Here is a 21,124-nt window from a genome sequence, read left to right as displayed (position 1 = left end):
TTAGATTGATGGAACGACTGAATTACTGAATTTTTCCAGCTGAAACATAAAATGAGCTGATTACAATACCAATGCAACAACCAATTATTTTAATTTCAAATGCAGACTTTTTGATGTACAATTCATTTCAAATAACTTTACCAGTACCAACGATGTACAAATTGTTATCATAATGTAGAGTAAGAGTGCAGTAAAAAGCTAAAACACAAATAGAGTCCCGAACTGCAGTGTCAAAACAAAAACGAAAATACAAATTATGCCGCAAACATTGCTGAAATAACGAATTGACAGCCTATAATTTATTCTTAGATCTCAAACGATTTAAATTTTAGATCTCAAACTGAAATTGTTTTGAGGGCCAAACGAATACTTGTAAATTAACCTGAGAACCGCATTAAATTTTTGGATTTCGGAAAGCAAAGCCTGTCTCCGTGGTCAGTTCCAACTAAACTTTGCGGATGGGTCCCACAAAATTTTCGATCCACACTCTCCATCCACAGGTACCTCGACTCCCCCAATGTGAGTCCTCCAATTAACCTGCTAGACACCCCCCACCCCGGGTGCATCTCAACACCAAATCATGCCCAGCCGCGGGTGTGACAGGCCTGTTCTCTAAAGCAGCGTGGTCCAACTACTTTTGACTAACAGGCCACTTTACAAAAACGTGAAAACTTGCGGGCCATTTCCAATAAAATGATAGCGAGTGCGTAATCGAAATTGATAAACAACAGCAAATAGTAATTTATTGCAAATCTGTATCAGTGAGATGCCTGTGGTCGAGGTTTCTCTGATACTATCGTTTCTACATCAATTTCAATGTTAGTGATAGAAAGTCGGAGACCATCTTCCAGTGTTTCGTTTATCATTCGATTTCTGTTTTTAGACTTCACTTGCGTCATTCTAGAAAATGTACTCCCACAAATGTATGTGCTTCCAAACATTGAGTGCATTTGTAATGCAAAATTTTTCAGTTTAGGAAATCTATCCTTGCTGACCAATTTCCAGAAGCACTCCGAGGTTTCATTTTTTCTTGACAGCAAGAATTGGTTGTACTGAAGCTCGCAGAGTTCGAGTTGAAGTTCTGGTACCCGTGTTTCTACATTAACATCCATAGGATTGTTACACAAATGGCGATTAGGTTTTAATCTATCAAAATCTTTAAATCTATTCTCAAATTCACAAGACAAATCCTTAAAATTTTAAACAAAACGGGAGCATTTCACTTCATAATCATCTACTTAAACGTCCGGAACACTAGTTACTTATCAGCCTTTAAGAAGCCCAGTTGTACTGACGAGACCTGATAGGTTGAAACAGTATAGGCCCTGCTGTCTACAACTTTAAATTAAATTTTTAACACTTTTTATCCAAATGCTATACTTGTTCTAATTGAAATTACTTTCTGTAACATAAATACAAATTAAATCAATACTGTGAAAGCTCGCGGCCGCAAAAATTCTATCCGCGGGCCGCATGCGGCCCGCGGACCTGTAGTTGGACCACGCTGCTCTAAAGTATCTGACTTGAGTACGTTTATTGTGCTCTTCTCGCTGTGTCAATTCTTTTCTACCCGTGGGTTGTCGATGCTAAAAAAAACACTTCACCATTCAATTAATAAAACAACACAGTAAGAACGCAGTAAAAGAGTTAAGTAAGAGTCGTAGCGTAAGATTGCAAAAAATAAATAGTACAGTAGACCTCGCTTATTTCCAGGCCCGGATTTAGAGGGGGAGCAGAGGGTGCAGGTGCCCCGGGGCCCCCGACTTTTGAAGGGCCCCCCGACGTGGAAAAAATGTGATCTTGTGTTATTATTATTTTTTTCTTTCAGCCTTTGAAGTTTCTGCAAAATGCTGTGCAGTGCTGGATTAATGCTACTGTAGAGGTAGAGGTGGTCTTTCGCGCCGGAGGCGAGAACAAATTTTTTGCACGAGGGCCACCCCATCTAAAAGTGCCCCGGGCCCCCCATCAGCTAAATCCGGCCCTGTTTATTTCTACGAGTAATAGAGCCAATTTTTGTTGCACCCCAAAATGTTTTGCTCTGTTAGGCCCACGTAGCCTATTTAAAAATGATAGCTAGTAAAATTTCGAATAATTGTAAATTTAGGGAAATATCGCTTTCAAATGGAACTAACTAAATAAAAATTCTCCTAATTTGTGTATCCTTGTCCATTTTTTTAAAATTTAAGTCAATTTAATGAGCATGCCAAATTCTACTGTGTGATATAAGTTCTAGGTTGAATGACCCCAATGTTCATGACCATTGCCAGTATATTTTTGATTAAAAAGCTTTAATGCTTTTGACTTTCATTCTGAGAAAAGGTGTAGCTATGACATGATAGACCTGTGTAGTGTGTATGCTATCACTTAACCTATAGCCTACATTGTGTTGTTTTCCAAACTGGTTAGAAAGTCTATTCATATAAATACAGTTAAAATACACACTATATTATCACAGATTTTCTTGCCTGCAGGGGGGCCAAAATTATTTTGGCCCGGTCCATAAAAGTCTTAACACAGTACTGCCTGACCCCTTACTCCCCACACACCTGATACTTTATAATTCAGAAAATTTCAAATCAACGTTATAGAAAAAAAATTTTGAATAAAAAAAATTACAACTTCAAAATGATTGGGGGGACACATGCTACCCGGTGCCCCTTAGACGCTACTCTGCTGGGCCACAATTAGTCATTCGCAGTGGCGCCGGCAGAGGGGGGCAGGCGGGGCAGCAAGTAACCACACTAAGCAACCAGTGGTTTGATGACTATCTCTGGCTGGAGTATTCAGAAGCTAAGAATGCCACAATTTCCTTTCCATGTCGAGTTTTCAACAGCTTGGTATGTTATAGTCCTGTTAATATTAGTTAAAGTTTATTCTATTAAACTGCAATTATGCTCCACCGGTGTTAAATATTTTTTTATTCTTAATGTTTCTTTATCCTACCCACGAAGATTTCATGCGCAATATAATGACGATAAAGTTTAAAACACAAAATGAGCGAAAAATTATATTATATACGTATTAAGATACAAAAAATGCAGTATCACGAAATAATGCAACTGAAGTCAACATGTTCCTACGTTTAAAATACGTTTCACTTGTAGTAAAATTATTTTCTCATTCTTTTATTTCTGAGGATATTGCGTTGCTTATTGCCTTTAAATTGTAACACTTGCGTCTCCGCGAGCAAGATTGTGCATTTTTAACGTTGTAGGGCGTTGAATCGATGTAAAATCAGCAGATTTATCTGGCTAGGGTTGGCGTTTTAATTAATTATTTTTACTTTCGTTGAAGCTTGTTTTTACGTCTAATAAACGTAAAAATATGTTGACTTTAACTGTATTGTTCCGTCATACTGCATTTTTGGCATCTTAATAAGAAATATAAAAATTGTTCTCTAATGTTGTTTTTTCAACTTATCATTTGATAGTGTGCATTTTCCTGATGAAATCTTTGTGGATAGGAAGAAGAAATATTAAGAATAAAAAATCATTTAACACCGGCTGAGTATTTATTGCAGTTGAGCTACGCCCGGTGGCCGTCACAGTATATTTATTCCATTAACTTTTATTAGCCTCAATTCTCACAATGTCATAGGTTACGCAATACGCATGTGACCGCCCCTGCGTTTGATGGCTCGGGTTCCAAATAGCGACTGTCAGAACAGCGACTGTCAATAGAGCGACCACACGACAGCGATTCATTTAAAACAGCGACTGTCAATAGAGCGACTACACGACAGCGATTCATCAAAAACAGCGACTGCCACAACAGCGACCTCACTTTTTTTATTAAATCCAAGGCTTACGCGCACATGCACTCTTTCACCCCCTCCACACATACCTTCCATCCCCCACACCTCTCTACACACGTATGCACGCACAAATAGGCAAACACTGCGTAGTGAAAGATTGAAACCAAAAGGGACTTTAAAACAACATTTTATTTGGACTATCCATAGAAGTCACATGATTTAAAAAGAAATAGGCTAGTCAAGCCAAACAACAGAAAGTCGTCAAGCCTTGCAATAAAATTCAGGGTCTAGAAAAAGATTGAAACCAAAAGGAACTTTAAAACAACTAAAAGTCTTGCAATAAAAATCAAGCCACGTTTATTTCTAAATTGTGAGCAAGGGCTCGAAGGAACTGCCGCAGATCATACTGGCCTCGATTTTGTGTTCAAATTTGGAGTCTACAATAAATAAAATTCAAAAATATGCCACATAGGTGCCAGATGGGGCATTTTTATGGCACTTAAAGTGTTAAGTCGCTATCATAACAGTCGCTGTTTTAATGCAGTCGGCATTTATACAATCGCTGTTTGGAATGTCGCTCACTTCATTACGTCGCTATTATGAAGTCGCCATTATGACAGTCGCTGTTTTGACAGTCGCTATCCGGCCTGGATGCCGCGTTTGATATATCCACTATGTTTTGACATCTGTAATTTCCAACCATGGAAAAACGTTTTCACAGCGTTTCAGTACAGTATTTGATAATTTCTCTGTCAACTAACAGACCAGTCAAAATCATGAGGCATTAATTAACAGACCGTTTGGATAATCAGAAAGTGCATTTGTAAAAAATGGTTTTTCAATCTGGAAAAAAGCTGCGCAGAATTTCGCTAGCCATGGCAGTTGCAAGTCCCATACGGAATCAAGCTGTGATTTATTTTGAATTTTATTTTTTTCAACAGATCAGACATGTCAAAAATGTGGGACTTTTGGTAGGCTATATTGCAGTAGACAATAGCAGTAAAAAACAAGAGAAATTAAATAATATATCACTGTCTTACACCAGTGGCGTAGCCAAGGGAGAGGGTTTGGGGGTTTCAACCTTTCAAATTGAATTTACGGAGGTTAGTACATTGTTTGCAAGAAAAGCTTTAGCCTATGATGTAATTTCACTCAAACTGTGCAAGGATGCAAGTCATCTGTAACGGCTGAGATCGCTTGTTCGATCTAGATTAACGTCTAAACAGCTATTCGTTATACCAAACTTGAATATATCAGAAATAAAGTAACTTCATTCTCTCAAAGCTTTTTGTTTGACACTCATCAAGATGTATGACGTCTATGAAGTTACATCAACATCTTGCCCCCCCATCCCATTGTTGAAGGCAGGCGCGGATTTATGGGGGGGGCCCAGGGGGCCCGGGCCCCCCCCAAAATTTTGTGAAAAATTGTATGTTTCCGCATCAAATGGTTTGATATGCTTCTAAACAGCTGATATTAGTCCCTCGGCATCACAATTGATGAAAATGGTTGTTTTAACTTTTAATGTCTATTTTCTAGCATATCGTATATGTCGTAGTATCATTGTTCATATCTGTTTAGCTTTTTCTTTCTTTTTAATTGATTTTCAAATTTTCTGGCCCCCCCCGAAAAAAACTCTTAGATTCGCGCCTGGTTGAAGGTCTGGCGGCGCCACCGGTCATTCGTAAGCCGTTCTTAAATATTATGTTCGGGAAGTAAATGTTTGTACGACTATTTTGAAACATGAAGATTTTACATTAAGCATAATATTGTACCAACAGTCAAAATCTCTCTGAATTAATTGCACAAATAAAAAATGATACAAGTGCTTTTAACAAAAAAACTTTTGTCTTCGTACCTTAAGTTTTGTTTGTGTATTTGGAACGCGAAAGTTTGCTGACGAACAAAAACCGTCATCGACTAACACAAAATCATGACAGTAGCCTACTTATAAATCAATGAATACTATCAGTAATAAATGACCTACTCAAGAACAAGTATATGCTTTCTAAATTCTAATGCTTTACTAAAAACACATTGTACAAATTTGCGGTTTTTTCAGCCAGCCAAGCAATCAAACAAGTCATAGAAATAAAAATATCCTGGCAATGGCTTTTGAAAAAAAAAACAGATAGGATTTATATCCTACGAGTTTGTCTTGTCGGTCTCAACTTTGGCTTTCTAACTTCTACTAAAATCATAGGCAACAACCTCATTTATTAGTCCCTGCTTTAATTCCCAATGCAGTTCAAAGCAACAAACAAAACAGTATCACTACAATAGGTTTTATACAAAGTTTTTGCAGGGAAATAACATAACTATATTTTTCATCGTGCTTGTCGCTGCATTATGACTACCTTTAGCTCTGCCACTAGTCATTGCAATAAACTCAACAAGCACTGTACGTACAGTACATATACAGTAAACTTTGGTTGACAAGCTTATACAAACCGTACCACATAACTTATGTATGTGGTAATCAGTGGCGTAGTCAGGAATTTTAAAGGGGGGGTTTGACGGCCGGCGGGTGAAGCTCGACGGCGTGTTCTCGTAAGAGAACACCCAGCGGCGGGGGTCTGGGGGGCCTCTCCCAGAAAATTTTGAAAAATTGCTTTGAATTTGGTGCATTCCGAGAGCATTTTCAACAAAAATGTAGGTATGAATATTCCTGTAAAATGGTGCTGTCCGGTGGCATAGCAAAAGGATAAGATCATGTTTTCTTCGCCATTTTTCGGAAATAAAGCTAAGTGTCTATGTTTTCTTGTTGCTAATTCCTGGCTGAGATATTTGAATGTTTGGTATTGGCAAAACTCGCTCTTTTAATGCAGTTTCATTTAAAATTAGGCAAACTTTGTTTTAGAGCCAAAGACTGAAAGCATCATTCTCAATATTGTGAAGTCATACGCGTGCCAAAAGTGGGGGTTGAAACCCTCCCCCCCCCCCTTGGCTACGCCACTGATGGTAATGTGGTATGTGGTAAACGGTAGGCCTATGTGGTAAAGCGTTGTTTATGTCATAAGCAACGCTTTCGTTTAACGGTTGACTGAAACGTCAGCGCTGAGAATGAATTCTCCTTCAACAAAGAGCAAACAAATCCTTGATAATCCAGTTCCCGTTTCTTTTACTGTATTATGGTACTGCACAAAAGAAAATGTTTAAAATATTCTACTAAAGCTGTTTTATTCATTTAGACAGAGATGTGCATTTTTAAAATGCCAATAACCTTCAATTTTGCAAAATGACATAGCCAAAAACTTTAGTGAAGGCTTGTATTTAGAACAACAGCAATGAACCAAAAAAACATTTTTTGTTGCTGGAAGATTCGATATCTTGCAAAATGTATTTATTTTTCTTATCTTTATGTTACGATTTTTGAGTTTGTCACACAGAAAGGGACTTCCATTTGGCACTGTACAAACAACCTTCGCAAGGATCAAACATACTGTTGGTCGATGTATCTGAAAAACTGATTTCTTTTATGGAAAAGCTGAAGTTGTGGAAGAAGAAGATCGCGTCCCAGAAAACAGCATTTACTGTTTTGAATCAGATACTGGAAGATACGGAGTTCGGCTGTGACGATGTCCAGCTTGTCATAGAAAGGCATTTGGGTTCATTGATACGAGAATTTGATTTGATTATCCCTAAAAATGCAAAGAATTTGGAATGTGTGCGCAATCCATTTGCTATTGATGTTGATACCCTGCCTGAAAACTACCAAAGCATTTTGGATTTCAAGAGGAGTTTATTGACATTCAGTGCGACAGTGTATTGATGAACTGTTTTAAGAAAGAAACCCTTAGTTAATTATGGACAAAAGTCAAGAATGAAAAGACTGTTGTAGGCACGCACGCAGCAAAACCTCTCCTGTCATTTGTTACTACCTGCATGTATGAGAGCGGTTTTCTACGCTTACTCACATTAAAGCAAAGGAGAGAAATTGTCTTCAACCTGAAGTTAGTCAATGAACATCTTGAAGACCTGTAAGATACACCACTGGTGAGCACCGAGTCAAAGTAGTCACGGTTTCGCCACCAGTCAGGACTCAGATCTTATGAAACAGAATTAAAATTAATAATAATAATAAGCCAACATTAGGCTAATGTTCTGTTGAGTTGAAACTAAACCCCATTTCCAAGGCATGAACAGCTTGTTTACATTTTGTAGGTCCTCTTGTAGGATATTTTCTGAACAGATACGGGCTGCGAAAATGTGGATTTGCTGGAGGAATCATCATGGGTTTTGGAATGGCCGCTAGCTGTTTAACTGAGGATGTTTTTACTTTAGGAATTACTTATGGCGTAATTGCAGGTAAGCTTTTATTAGAAAAATCATCCTTGGACTCCTTTTAGAAGGGGCTGTTTCCATATCATCATTATGACTTCGGTAGAGGGTTATATCCGGTTATAAACTTCATAGAAACGTCATATTGCATTTTATGATAGGAAAAACGTCATATCCGGCATGATATATGTAGTGTATAAAGAAAATCTGAAAAATGAGATTACACAAAGGGTTGAGTTGTCTTTAATTTTTGAACAACCTCCTCAGAGATATCTAGATCTGTCGTCTTTCCCAAGACATGGGATGTCAGAGCTTATGAATAAGTTCAATCATGGCAATCATCACGGTTCAACAAAAAAGATCCTTACATGCAAGGCCGGATTAACCATTAGGCTAATAAGGCTATATCCTTAGGCCCTGGAAAATGTCGGCACTCAATTTTTTTTAAGATTAACTTTTTGTAAGGTTGATAGTAATACAGATCCAATAAACTTACCAGTACAGTAGCTTACAGTTTTTGCTTAAAAACGAATGACCGAGTTGAGTCAACACATATGAAGAGCTCATTTCCAAAACCATGCACGTAGGCGCCACTTTTACTGAAATTGAGTTTAGAGCAGGGCTTTTCAACCTGGGGATCGCGAACCGTTTTTCGGAGAGTTGCGAGGCGCTTGAAATTCCAGTGTTTTGTTTTCAATTCTTTTTTGCCAGGAAAGATTAAAAACTGTGTTTTTTTCGCAATCGACCATTCCTCTACTTGAGGTTATTATATCGTTTAAGCTTTCAGACGTTGCAAAAGGCTTTAACTATAGGAAAGCATTCGATATTTTTCACCAAGTTCTTGTACATTGCTTTGTGCAGACTAAAGTTAACCAGTAACCACGCTATGGTAAAAAAGCAAAATTATGTAGAATTTTATGCAAAATATAGACTTCTCAGTATCGTTTTCAATGGCATTAAAAAAAATTAGTGTCAGCTATTTTGTTTTAAAGTTCTTTCAGCAACAGGTGTACGCATTGACAAACTTAATAGTTAAAAATATGCAACACCAACCATCTCACTGAAACTGATTTAAATAAATCCATAAAAGATTGCAATAAATTCAACCAGTGAAAGTGCGAAAACGTAGATTATTCTCATTATTTTTTCTCCTATTATCTATAGCTAAGATTGATAGAAAATGGAAATAACAATCGGAGGAAATGTAATAAAAGCAGTGATAACATCGCTAAAATCGTTTTTCGTTTCGGAATTTTACAGTAAGTTGGAACAGCAAAACTAAACATAACTGGATGTCGGCATAAACCGAATTTGGTTAAATATTGCATTAAATATGCTTTTGTTGAATACTGTTATAGTGGGGTCGCGAGACTACATTGATTGCTCTGAGGTCGCGGTGGGAAAAAGATTGAAAATCCCTGATTTATAGTGTCATTAGGTAGAGTATTACCACAGGTACCTACTATCCATTTCTTTCTTTCCAGAATATTTTCCATTTGCTTCAAATTTGACACAAAAAATTGCGTTTATTTCCAAAACTAATTTCGCGCCATCAGTAGCCATTTTTCTGTTATGTTTTTGTTATTTTGCAGTAAATAATTTGAATTTTTCATCTAAGCCTTCTTATTACTTTTTATAGCTTGGTTTGCAAAATTAGGCCCTTCTCTAGCAAACAGCCTTAGGCCTACAATACCCTTAATCCGGCCCTGCTGACATGGTGCAGTGGTCTTAAGTGGTGTTGCAGTTTTTTAAACGAAATCTTGCCATATAGATGAAGATAAGGTTGGTTGCATACAAATGCTTCTGCACCAATATTCTAGGCTAATCAGTGGGTTCAATATATCTCCTACTTTGATGACAACATTTTTCTTATCAAACACAATCTGGTCGAACATTCCACTTTATACTATTTCTGAACTGCTTTTGTTAACACTTAACAGCAAGCAAGGAAACGTCTTGTGCAACAAATAGTTCTGAGGTAAGACAAGGCCTACTTTTTAATTTTTGAACCCCACACGTCATGTTCTGAAAGGGTTTCAACAAGTTAATACCAGCTTTATTTTTTCAAGCGTTGGGTTACTTCGTACAACCACAATCGACTTAGCTAATAAAGTTCAAGTAAAATGTACAGGCTTTAATTATTTTTTGAGTTTGTGTCTTATAAAGGGTTTGGAACTGGTTTCAGCTCATTTGCGTCGTTTGGAATAATTAACGATTACTTCAAAAGCGACAGGATGCTTGCTGAAGGTGTCGCTGGCGGTTGTTTGTCGATATCCACATTCTTAATCTCGATTTTTCAACAATACTTGTCTAATTTGTACACTTGGAAGGTAAGAAAGTGGTAGGAATGTTATGCGATATTGCAGAAAACGTTATGCACCTAGACCATAAAAGTAGACTAGTAAAAATATATCTTGTTAAAATGTTCAAAAATGTTTCAAAAAAAGCTTTTTACGAGAGTAAAACTTTCACTCGAAAACGTAAAGCGTTACAAATCCTTTATCATTCTCTTTCGTCCATGAAGATGGATCGCCTTATATTCAATTTAAAAATCAGAAAAACTGCACTTTGTATGAAATATGAGTAAACATACTCATGCTACAACTGTCCAACTTGTTTCAGTAAATCTTAATTTTAGGTAAACGTCATTGAACAACTGATTTGCCACTTGTGCAGAAACTTGAACGAGAAACATTGTAAAACCTATTTTGACCAAGAAAGATCCCAATAGCAGGAAGTGGCCAGTTCTAGTTTTTGCTAGTTTTCAGTATAGAGAGGCAAACATAGGCTACTATTTGGACTTAGATATTTAGTTTTTATATTTATCTTGAAAGGAACGGACCCTTGCCTGTCTGAGCCTTTGTCAATGATGAGTGACTCTTACCATGACTTCTACTGTTTCAGGGCACGATGCTTATTACTGGGGCAGTGTGTTTGAATTTGAGTTTGGCTGCAATGTTCTTCATCCCTTTTAATGAAATCGCACATCATCCATTGAATTTTTGGAGAGTAAATGATGAAAAAAGGCGTAAGCGACAACTCAGTGAAACAGTCGACAGAAGTCTTGTTGCATCATCGTTTGATACAAAAAGTTGTCATGGATCTTGTACGTACCTCCAACAAAACGACGATGAAGAATACAGTAAGTTGTTACTGTTTGGGACGTTTTAAATGGGGGTAAATAATATTTAACAAGTCAAGAATTTGCTTAAGTAATAAAAGCATAACTGTTATTTATCTTTGCTCTCATTTACAAATTGTACATATTTTGTTTTCAAATTGCAATGTAATACTGTGACTATAGCCTACACAATGTAGTGGCACTTTGCAAATTACAAATGCAACTCCATATACATCTGAAAGCAATAAAAGACGAACAGTTGAATTTATTTTTGGCATATTTTTAAGTGTCTCACCAAGGAACAGACTAGTGCTTTCGAGCGGTTTCGAACCGGTGTCCTCTTAAGCTTGAATTCTAAACAATCTTCCACATTGTTGCGCATCCTTTCTTCATTTACGCTCTGTTACAAAAGTTAACGTGACTGCCATATAACATCTCATTGTGCAAAGGTGCGACTACGTTTTTTAGTTCAAACTTCGAAACGTTTGTAAAACACCAATAGAAAATTTGGATTTAAAAAAAAGATTTGTGCTTAAAGTGTTTACTGTAGACTACTGCAAGCTCAAGTAGCGACTTTGTTGTGCAGATAAAAACAATAGCCTACTTGGAAACAATAGCCGACTGCCAGCAATTATCAATGCTTATAGCCTATATCGCAATTATCCACCGCTCACCTCTACCCAGGGTATAATAAATTGGGTGGGCGTAGTGGCTGAAGTAAAGGCGGCCGAGAGAAAGAAACCGGCCAGCACCTTGCTCTCGTTAGGCTTAGCCGAAGGCTTAATGTAAAGAGAACCTTATCTTTTCATTCCCAGATGCTTGGATTCAAGTATGGGACTCACATATACACTATACAGTATATGGGTAACGAATGAGCATTTTTTGACGTGAAAAGTTATCCATGAGTTATCCTTGTCTGGTTGTGATCAATTGCAGCAAAAAAATTTGTCTGTTAAAAGGCTGCTCTAAATTACTCAAATCTGGAAAGTTCTGTTATGATGTAAATATTTTAAATCCAATGTTAGAAGACATTTTTTGGTTATATGATCACAAAATATGCCTAACGTCTTCTTAACATTGGATAGGAAAAAACATAAACTTCAGTGTAAAAAAAAAGCCATAGAATGAGTAAAAAGACAATAATACATTTTTTTTTAATTCTGTTGACTGGATAAGTTTACCAAGTACGGCTATCGAGTGGAGACTTTTCCTCCAGTAATCTCCTGTTTAGTAAATCACTGGCTAGTCGAAAATAAGGTTACTTAATAAAGACCAGTTAAATAACATGATACGCTCTACTGGTGCAAACTATAAGCTGAACTATCATCAAATGCGTAGGCCTAAGGAGATAATCTGCTTTTATTCCGTCATTTTGTCAATTAGACACGACTGACTTCTTCAGGGGGTTAGATCAAGTAGTGACTACCTTTTTTACCATGGCAAAAATGTTGCTTTTGTCCCTCTAAAATTTTCTTTCCAGCTACATCACTGCTTTAGACACAATCGAGTGAAATCCGAATAAACCAAACTACACTTCCATACTGACTAGGGACTACTTATCATCACATCAAAACTACGAAGTAGGTGACTCTTTTATGGAATTTGCATTGCTAGAAAGGTAGGTTAGTGATTACCTGATCTGGCCCCCTGAAGAAGTCAGCCGTGTCTGATTGACGAAGCGTCGGAATGAAAGCAGATTATCACCTTAGACATTTTATAATCCTTTAGCTCAGTTTGCACCAGTAGAACGTATCATGTTATTTAACTTCTTCTTCGTCGTATGAGCTGTTCTTCTGGACTATATGTTTGGGCATGATGTCATCAGCCACTCGACAGTCTCGTCATCCAGGGCCTTCAGTCCAAGCGCTCCATGTGGTGGTTGATGGATTGGGCAGTCATGGACGACATGATCTACTGTCTGGTCTGTGGCGCCACACTCGCATCCCGGTGAGGGAGCCAGGCCCCATTTGCACATGTCTGAACGAAAGCGACCGACGCCGGTTCGTAGGCGGTTAAGCCGGACCCACGCAAGTCTTGCGAGGGACATTCCCGGAGGGTGGGGATCGACGTCGGGTAGGAAATCACGGAGTCGGGAGGTGTTGTTTTGCCACTCCATGTTCCATGTGTAGTTCGTCCAGTGTGCCGCACTTATTCCAAGATCTTCAACGTTGTTCAGAAGCTGTCGTGCGGCGGGCACAAATGGGCGTCTTGATTTCAGTCGCTGCTGTCCTCCAGGTAGGCGCTGGAATGTACTGTGGAGGAGGTGGTCGGGGTCCAGTGCGCGACGAGCAAGGGAAATCATGGCTCCTTTACGGCGAAGCTCAGCAGGTTGGATGCCTGCAAGGATGGGAAGGCAGTCCGTTGGAGTGGGACGCAGGCATCCAGTCACAGTGCGTAGTGCGTCATTGATGGCGGTGTCAATGTGGCGGGTGTGAGAGCTGCGGCACCACACTGGTGCGCAGTACTCAGCGGTAGAATGGACAAGGGCCAAGGTAGCTGTGCGAAGGGTTTTCGCATCAGCTCCCCAGCCGGAACCCGCCAGCCGCCTCAAAAGTGCAACGCGCGCAGATAGTTTTTTGCGCAGTGACTCCAGGTGTCGTCGGTACGTGAGTGACCTGTCCAGGGTTACGCCGAGGTAGGTGGGTTCGGCGCAGTAGGGGAGGTGTTCGTCATCGGTGGTAATGTTGATCTCACGTTTTGCTTCCTTGTTGTTTAGGTGGAAGGCCGCCGACACTGTCTTTGCCTTGCTGAGCTGTAGCTTCCATTTCTGGAGATATGTTGATATAGTTGACATGTCCTGGCTTAGGTTCCTCTCCATTGACTGCCAATCTCCGGCTGGATGCAGGAGAGCCAGATCGTCTGCATAAGCATACTTCCTGGAGATGGTGTCAGGCAGGTCATAGATGTAAGTGTTAAAGAGGAGGGGAGCCAGGACAGAGCCCTGTGGGACGCCGTTCCTGAGTCGACGTAGTCTACTTCGTCGGCCGCTACCGGTGGAAAGGGTAAAGCTGCGGTTTTGCACAAGTTCCATAATCATATGGACCATGTGCCTGTCAGGAAGGAGACGTAGTAGTTTGCAGGTAAGGCCGCTGTGCCATACAGTGTCGTAGGCAGCCGTGAGATCGACAAACACGGCGCCAGCCTTCTTTTTTGCCGAGAAGCTGTCCTCGATGTCTTGGGTCATCAGGGTGACCTGGTCTACAGTTGATCTTCCGTGGCGAAAGCCGGCTTGTTCCCGAGGGAGCTGAGGGTCTATTATCGGTTCGACACGGGCGTAGATAAGTCTTTCGAGTATCTTGAAGGGGATACAGAGCAGAGAGATGGGGCGGTAGCTCTTCGGATCCCCTGGGGGCTTCTTCGGCTTTGGGACTGCAACCACTAGGGCTCTTCTCCAGATTCTTGGGATGCGCAGGTGACGCAAGCAGCAGGAAAGGAATTCTTTTAACCAGGACCTCATAGAGGGGGCAGCTTGGAGTATTAGTTCCGGGCATAGGTGGTCAAGGCCCGGGGATTTGCCTGGCTTTAGGTGCTGGAGGGCGGAGGCAAATTCTTCTGGGGTAAACTCACCAGAGATGTTGCCCTCGACAGGTGTTGGGACCTTCCAGAGGTCCGTCATTTCCTTGAGGACGGACTTGTCTGATTCACGGTCTCTCGTTCTGTGCACTCCATTTTTCACAAGTTGTGAGGCGATGGCATTTGCTGAAATGGGGCATTGGCGACGAGAGGCACGTGATCTGCCAGTGAGGTTGTTGAGTGTACTCCAAGCTGTGCGGCTGGAGTGCGTGAAGTCGATTGAGTCTATGGCTTCTGTCCAGCGCTTCTTCCTCTTTGAATCCAATCTTGCCAGCAGGGCTGTTGCTGAGTTGGTGGTGGCGGTACCCTGGGGGGAACGGAGGAAGTCGCGGTAAAGCCTGTCGCACTCCACATCCCAGCAAGGTATGTAGTTTTTCCGTCGACCTCGCGGGATGGAGTCTTTTGCCGCAGATATGATTGCATCACAGAAGTCCTGGTAGGCTTCATCCACTTTGATGGTGTGTGGGGATGGGAGGTACTGCGTAGCTTCGTTTGTGAGGAAGCTGTAGTATTCCCAGTCGGCCTTTCTGAAGTTCCATCGCTTGACAGGCTTGCTCGGAATAGGTGTGGCAAGCAAGGGGGCCGTGATTAGCGAAGGTCGGTGTTGAGACCTTGGGAACTTCTCTAACACACGTCTGTCCGGCTGGCGATCATCGGGGTCATCACTTGCGAAAGCCAGGTCTGGGTTCGTGCCAGTGTTCCAACGACCGGAGTGGAAGCTCGGTGCGCCCTTAGGATCGTATAAGAGGGCGAGGTTGTTGTTGGTTGCCCAAGCGGCCAGACTATCTCCGTCGTTGTTGATGGAGTTGTATCCCCAGTCAGTGTGGTGGCAGTTAAAATCGCCAGCATAGAGGCTGGGGTGGGGGAACACTGGGATGGCTGTTGATGTTATCCGCGAAGGTGGGGGCTTGTAGACATTGACGATGTTGTAGCCTGCCACATCTACACAAAGCCACTCGATCTCCGATTGAGCTTGGGATTGGTCAACCAAGGACCAGCTCAGCCGGTCATGGACAAACGTGGCGAGGCCGTGTTTCCTGCTGCAGGTTGCGCCTGCGAGTGTGAAGTTGGTTATTACCAAGTTTGGTTATTACCAGTGAGTCTCCTGGAGGAGGATGATGAGGGCTTGATGCTTGGTGGCCAGGTGCTCGATGATGTTGAGCTTGCTGGCCGTGATGCCCTCGGTGTTCAGCTGCAGTACGGTGGGTCGTCGGTACTTTTCGACAGTGCGAGCACTGCCGTGCCCTGAAAAGGGCATTTTCCTACCCACCCTGCGCTGAACAGTCTCATTAGCTCTTGTTTGACAAGCTTCGTTTCGCATACGTATTTTGTATAATTTCGTATGTTACTGACGGGGGGGACCACGTGAAGGTGCTTGTCTTCCTCCCCTAGTTTGCACCAGTAGAACGTATCATGTTATTTAACTAAATGCCTGGTAAAGAGCCTCATTTAATCTTTACCATCATAGACCAGTATGTTATGTCATTGTTGACTAAATTTTTGATTATTTCAGAACAAAAAGGATTTCTACAGAGATCTTTCATTTTGTGGAAAAATCCAGTGTATATGGTTCTTGCCATATCTGATGTTCTCACTTGGATAGCATTTTTCATTCCGTATGTGCACTTAGTGGAACGAGGAAGGTGATAGAGTTAAGCTATTGAAATTTTTAGTTTATCTGCTCATGAAGTCTAAAAAATACATTGACCAAAAACAACAAGATTTACTCCTCAACGCCAAATGCATAACAAAATTTTAAAATCATTATAATGTAGCTGGGTTAACTTGTTTTTATGTTTCGGCAATTCAGGGCGCATGTTTATCTTTAGCGGTCAAAAAACATGTTGAAAAACATCATGTTGTACTTAGTTAGGCTAATATAAAAAAAGTCATCTACTTCGTAGTTTTGATGTGATGCTCAAGTAGTCAGTACGGAAGTATAGTTTTGTTTATTTAGATTTCACTCGGCTGTGTCCTGGCAAGACATTTAAAATGGCATGCCAATGTGGGAGCAGTTGACTTGATGACTAAAGCCTTTTGATTGGTTCTAGCTGTCTGTGGTGTTGCAGTTGCACTGTGCTGTAGCCTGTATGTTACCACAATGAACACAAAAATAAAGTGATTTCCATTTGTATATTTTCGGAAGGTAATTTTTTCCATTTAGGATCTTTTCGTTGTACATTTTAGGAAAGATTTAGCGATTATGATGCTTTGACACTCATGATGTGTTTTTTGTGACGTTATGTTTTGTAGAATTCGTCCTTTCTTGGTTCAACGTTCAACTTTTGCAACGTTCAACTTTTTTCAACGTTCAACTTTTTCATCAGCTGTTCTCTCACAATTCTAAATTTGATAGGATTTATATGGTGACCCTATTTTTTTCATTGACCTGCTCCCGTTGCCCACTTAGCTACATGGTCTAGCGACCTACATTTTTTCATTCTCATCAATATAATAGTGTTGGACATCCCCGTAGCCTTGGAAACTGAAAATGACTTTTGAGATAACCTTTATTGTTTCAGGCTTTCAGGCTTGGATGATAACTCTGCCTCTTGGTTGTCTTCAACAATAGGACTAGCCGGATTTGTTGGAAGGCCATTGTCTGGTTTTGTTTGCTGTTACTTCCAGTTTAATCCCCTTTGGTCGTATTGTGCAATACAGGTTGGCTACGTCTGTAGAATTTTTTTAAAACAATAACTCATTTAATAATAAATTAATAAGATTAATCAATTTTCAACAATAATTATATTTTATTAGAGTTTTTTGCGTATAAGCCACTGAGTTAACAAATTATACTTCCTCGAATCATATGTTGGGAAAAGATAAAAAATAACAGTAAAACTGATTTTTGAAAAAAAAAATAATCGACAACAAATTCATTTTATTGCATGGTATTTTTGTAGTGTTAGTGCTTCAACCCAACATTAAAATAATTTTTCAACAACGTGATGTTTTTGCATTAACTTATGAAAGTTAAATGCATGTTGTACTAGCTTGCCTGTCCATTTTCTGGGGGTTTTAAAATGCAAGACATCCGTCAACACAGCGTTTATTATAAAAAAAATCGATTTAGGTTACTATAACCTACCATATGTAGATTCTTGTTTCACCAAAAAATCAAATCTTCTTAACGTCGTAACGTTTTACATTTTAACATCCAGTATATGACTTGTGAGGGAAATTTCGTTTGAGGTAGCCTAATGTGGCAAGGAACCAAACTTTGCGTCTGCCTTTAGGTGTTGCGACCGTACCATATTTCAAACTGATTATCCTGCTTTGATATCATGCACGTTATAACATCCGCGTTTTGCCGCTTCTACCTTTTTCTAGACCTCTTTTATGTTTGTCATATATTGTTTTTTTCGTTGTGATGGTCAGAAATAAAAACAAACTGAACTGAACTTTAGGCATTTCTTTAAGCACATTGCCAAAGACGCAACCGTATGCTTTCGACAGAGGTAGGCATTCGTTACTTTGAAAGTAGCGCGCTACCGCTGCAATATGTCAAAACAGCGGCTCCACCGCTACTTGGACCAAATGTAGAGCAAGTTACCGTTACTTTTGTCTTAAACAAACACTGAAAGCTCTATTAAAGTACCTTCTCAGACAACCACTTTATCTGGTTTATAGCTTTATCAGATCGGGTACGTTCTGACCAGATAAAATGGTTGTCTAGGTTGTGAAGTTAAAATGACTTTGATAACCAATGATAATTCACCTATCAGTAACACATTCGTTTCCACTGCTATTTCAACGTCGTTATGAAAAACAAGTTCTGAGTGAAACTTTATTCTTATTCTTCAGTGTCTTTATCAAAACTCTCTAACAACAATTAATTTATTTTCACTTTAAATTGGAAAGTAGCGGATGGCGAAAGTACGACTGAAGCAAATGTAGCGCCTTTGCTCTACCGCTACATTGGAGAAAAAAGTAGTGTCGCTGTTACAGAACTATTCTTACAAAAATGTAGCACCGTTACTTCTATCGTTACCAAAAAGTAGTACGCTACTGCCCACCTCTGACTTTCGATAAGTGTCGTCAGTTTTACAGCAATAAATTAACTTGTATCCAAATCTAATCTACTCATACCAGTATTTTTAACTTATCTAGATGGTCTGCGGAATCGCAACTTTTGTCAGTTCATTTTGGTCTGATGTATCCGGTTTATTCACGTTCGCCGTGTTATTTGGGCTCTGTTCCGGCGGATATGGATTCATAAAAGCATGTGTGGCTTTGTTGCTGGATCCAAGTCGCTTCATTGATGGATTTGGCTGGATGTTAATGCTGGAAGGATTTGGCATTATTTTGGGTCCATTCTTGGCCGGTAAGTCTGAAGCAGGAACTTAGTTTCAGTCTGAGCAAGCAAAAACTGCTGGTCCACAGTTTCTGGTTTTAAAGCATGAACTTCTGGAATGAATCCGGCAATATTGCAACTGTTTCAGCACTTTAAACTAAAACGAAGTATAGATCAATTTATTTTGATTGCTGCTGATGACGAGCTGTAAATCTTGTACACAGAACCAATACGCCAGATTGGCGAGTGACTGACTATACGGCTTTGTAAGCTTTCTGTAAAGGTTTATTGTCGTTGAAACATCATTTGTTTAAACAATTGATAGATGAAAACAGTTTATTTTTCTGGTATCTAGAATAGAATAGCCATACAAAATATCACTTCGTGACATGGTTATTATTGAAGTTAGAATGAGAGATGCAGTTTGGAAAAAAAAATCAAGCAGCCTCTTTCGAAGTGACATTTTTCCAGGTGATGAGCGCCTAATCAAAAGTAACTCATTGTGATGATTAGACATCACTAAAGTATTTTTGATGTATGGAATTTAGAATATTTTAGACACTTTTTTTTCAGCTGTTTTAGCTGCCTATGTTTCTCAGTTTATCATATTGATTGCTTTACCACTATAAGGATTAGTGATGACTAGGGCAACCAAAAGTCAATAAAGTCAAAATTTTTATGCCTTGTTCAAAGTTTATAAAACGTCTATAAACTAAATTCCAGGCTGACACGAAGAGAGGTTTTAAAGTTATTAAGTCAAATTTCATGGTTAGGTCAAAAATTTTTTTAACGTAGTTTTTCTTCTCTCTATTGATATTTTATTGAAGTTACACAGATAGGCTACTGATTTTTTGTTGCAATTTCTGTTGCTATTCTGACGTAATCATCCATTTGTTGCAATTTCTGAGGTAATAATCTTGTTTCGCCCACTACCGACGATTGAATATTAATTAGGCTAGGCGTGGAAGGCAGGTAACGTGGTCTTGATTAGTTGAATGCTCATTACTCAAACCATTATAGTATTGAGTTTTAGCTTCCTGATGTTCTCAAATTTGTCTTTATCTAGCCTATAATTATGCCTAAGGTTAAACAATCAAATTCTTCTAAAGTTTGTAGTAGTACACTGCTTGATTACGCTTCTAAGTTTACCTCAACCCCTAAATAGTGAATGACAGAAGACAGGAACTTGAAAGGCGATTATGTGAAACATTACTTGATGTTGAAGTATACTGCCGAACCCTCTCAGTAATTTCAGGATATTTAAAGACACTCCATATTTATCTTTTGCAGTTTTTCGAGTGACTTTCATTACCTATTCGTTAGCTGTTGTGTCCTTCAGTCTTCCACATTTTTCTTTTATTTCATTAGAAAAAGAAGATATCCTTACCTAACGGTTTGATTTCTAATATGCTTTGTATTTCGCATTTGGGTTGTAAACGCAGAAAGTTATTGTCAAAATTAGGTCAAAATTTGTAAATTATAAAGTCCAAATTTAAAGTTTTTAGGTCAAAAAATTGGTTGCCCTAGTGATGACTTAACAATAAAATAATTTAATGCTGCAGGTGTCATATATGATGCAACAAAATCTTACGTTTGGTCTTTTCGATTTGCTGGTTCGCTGTTAATCCTGTCGGCCCTGATGTGCTTCCTTCAGCCTGTAGCCGAACGGTACAACGCAAGAAAACTTCGTCAAAGAAAAGCTGCGATCAGAACTCGTTAAATTTGCGTCAGTTTCTTTACAATTATGCAAAAAAAATAATTTATTTATTTTGTTTAGTTTAAGGTTTTTATTCAAGTATCCACCTGACTAATATTGAAGCATATTAAGGTTTACTGTTAAAACAATGAAAACTATCAATACTACAAAAAAGTGCTCAATGCTAAGCATAAAAGCAAAGCAGAGCAAATTAAATCAAATATAGTTATTACTATCTGAAGCCTTTACAAATTGTTTCACCTAACGGATCATCAGAAGGTCTTATTCAAATAGAATCTATTTGAATAAGACCTTCTGATGATCCGTTAGGTGAAACAATTTGTAAAGGCTTCAGATAGTAATAACTATATTTGATTTAAGGTTTACTGTTATATATGACTGTTG

General features: G+C 39.3%; 1 protein-coding gene across 1 annotated transcript; it reads left to right on the top strand.

Moving 5' to 3' along the window:
• Positions 1-7,980: 7,980 nt before the first annotated feature.
• Positions 7,981-20,751, top strand: LOC145778685 (putative monocarboxylate transporter 5). The gene is made up of 7 exons (XM_082590234.1): positions 7,981-8,062; positions 10,202-10,365; positions 10,940-11,177; positions 16,243-16,372; positions 17,252-17,390; positions 18,840-19,053; positions 20,586-20,751. Exons 1-7 carry the CDS (start codon positions 7,987-7,989, stop codon positions 20,741-20,743), a joined length of 1,119 nt encoding a protein of 372 aa, XP_082446360.1. The 5' UTR covers positions 7,981-7,986; the 3' UTR covers positions 20,744-20,751.
• Positions 20,752-21,124: the final 373 nt, after the last annotated feature.

Source organism: Aplidium turbinatum, chromosome 10 (genome assembly GCF_918807975.1).
Source record: "Aplidium turbinatum chromosome 10, kaAplTurb1.1, whole genome shotgun sequence".
NCBI classification, from domain to species: domain Eukaryota; kingdom Metazoa; phylum Chordata; class Ascidiacea; order Aplousobranchia; family Polyclinidae; genus Aplidium; species Aplidium turbinatum.
Note: the sequence above shows the minus strand (reverse complement) of the source record. Positions and strands in the feature narration are given on the sequence as shown.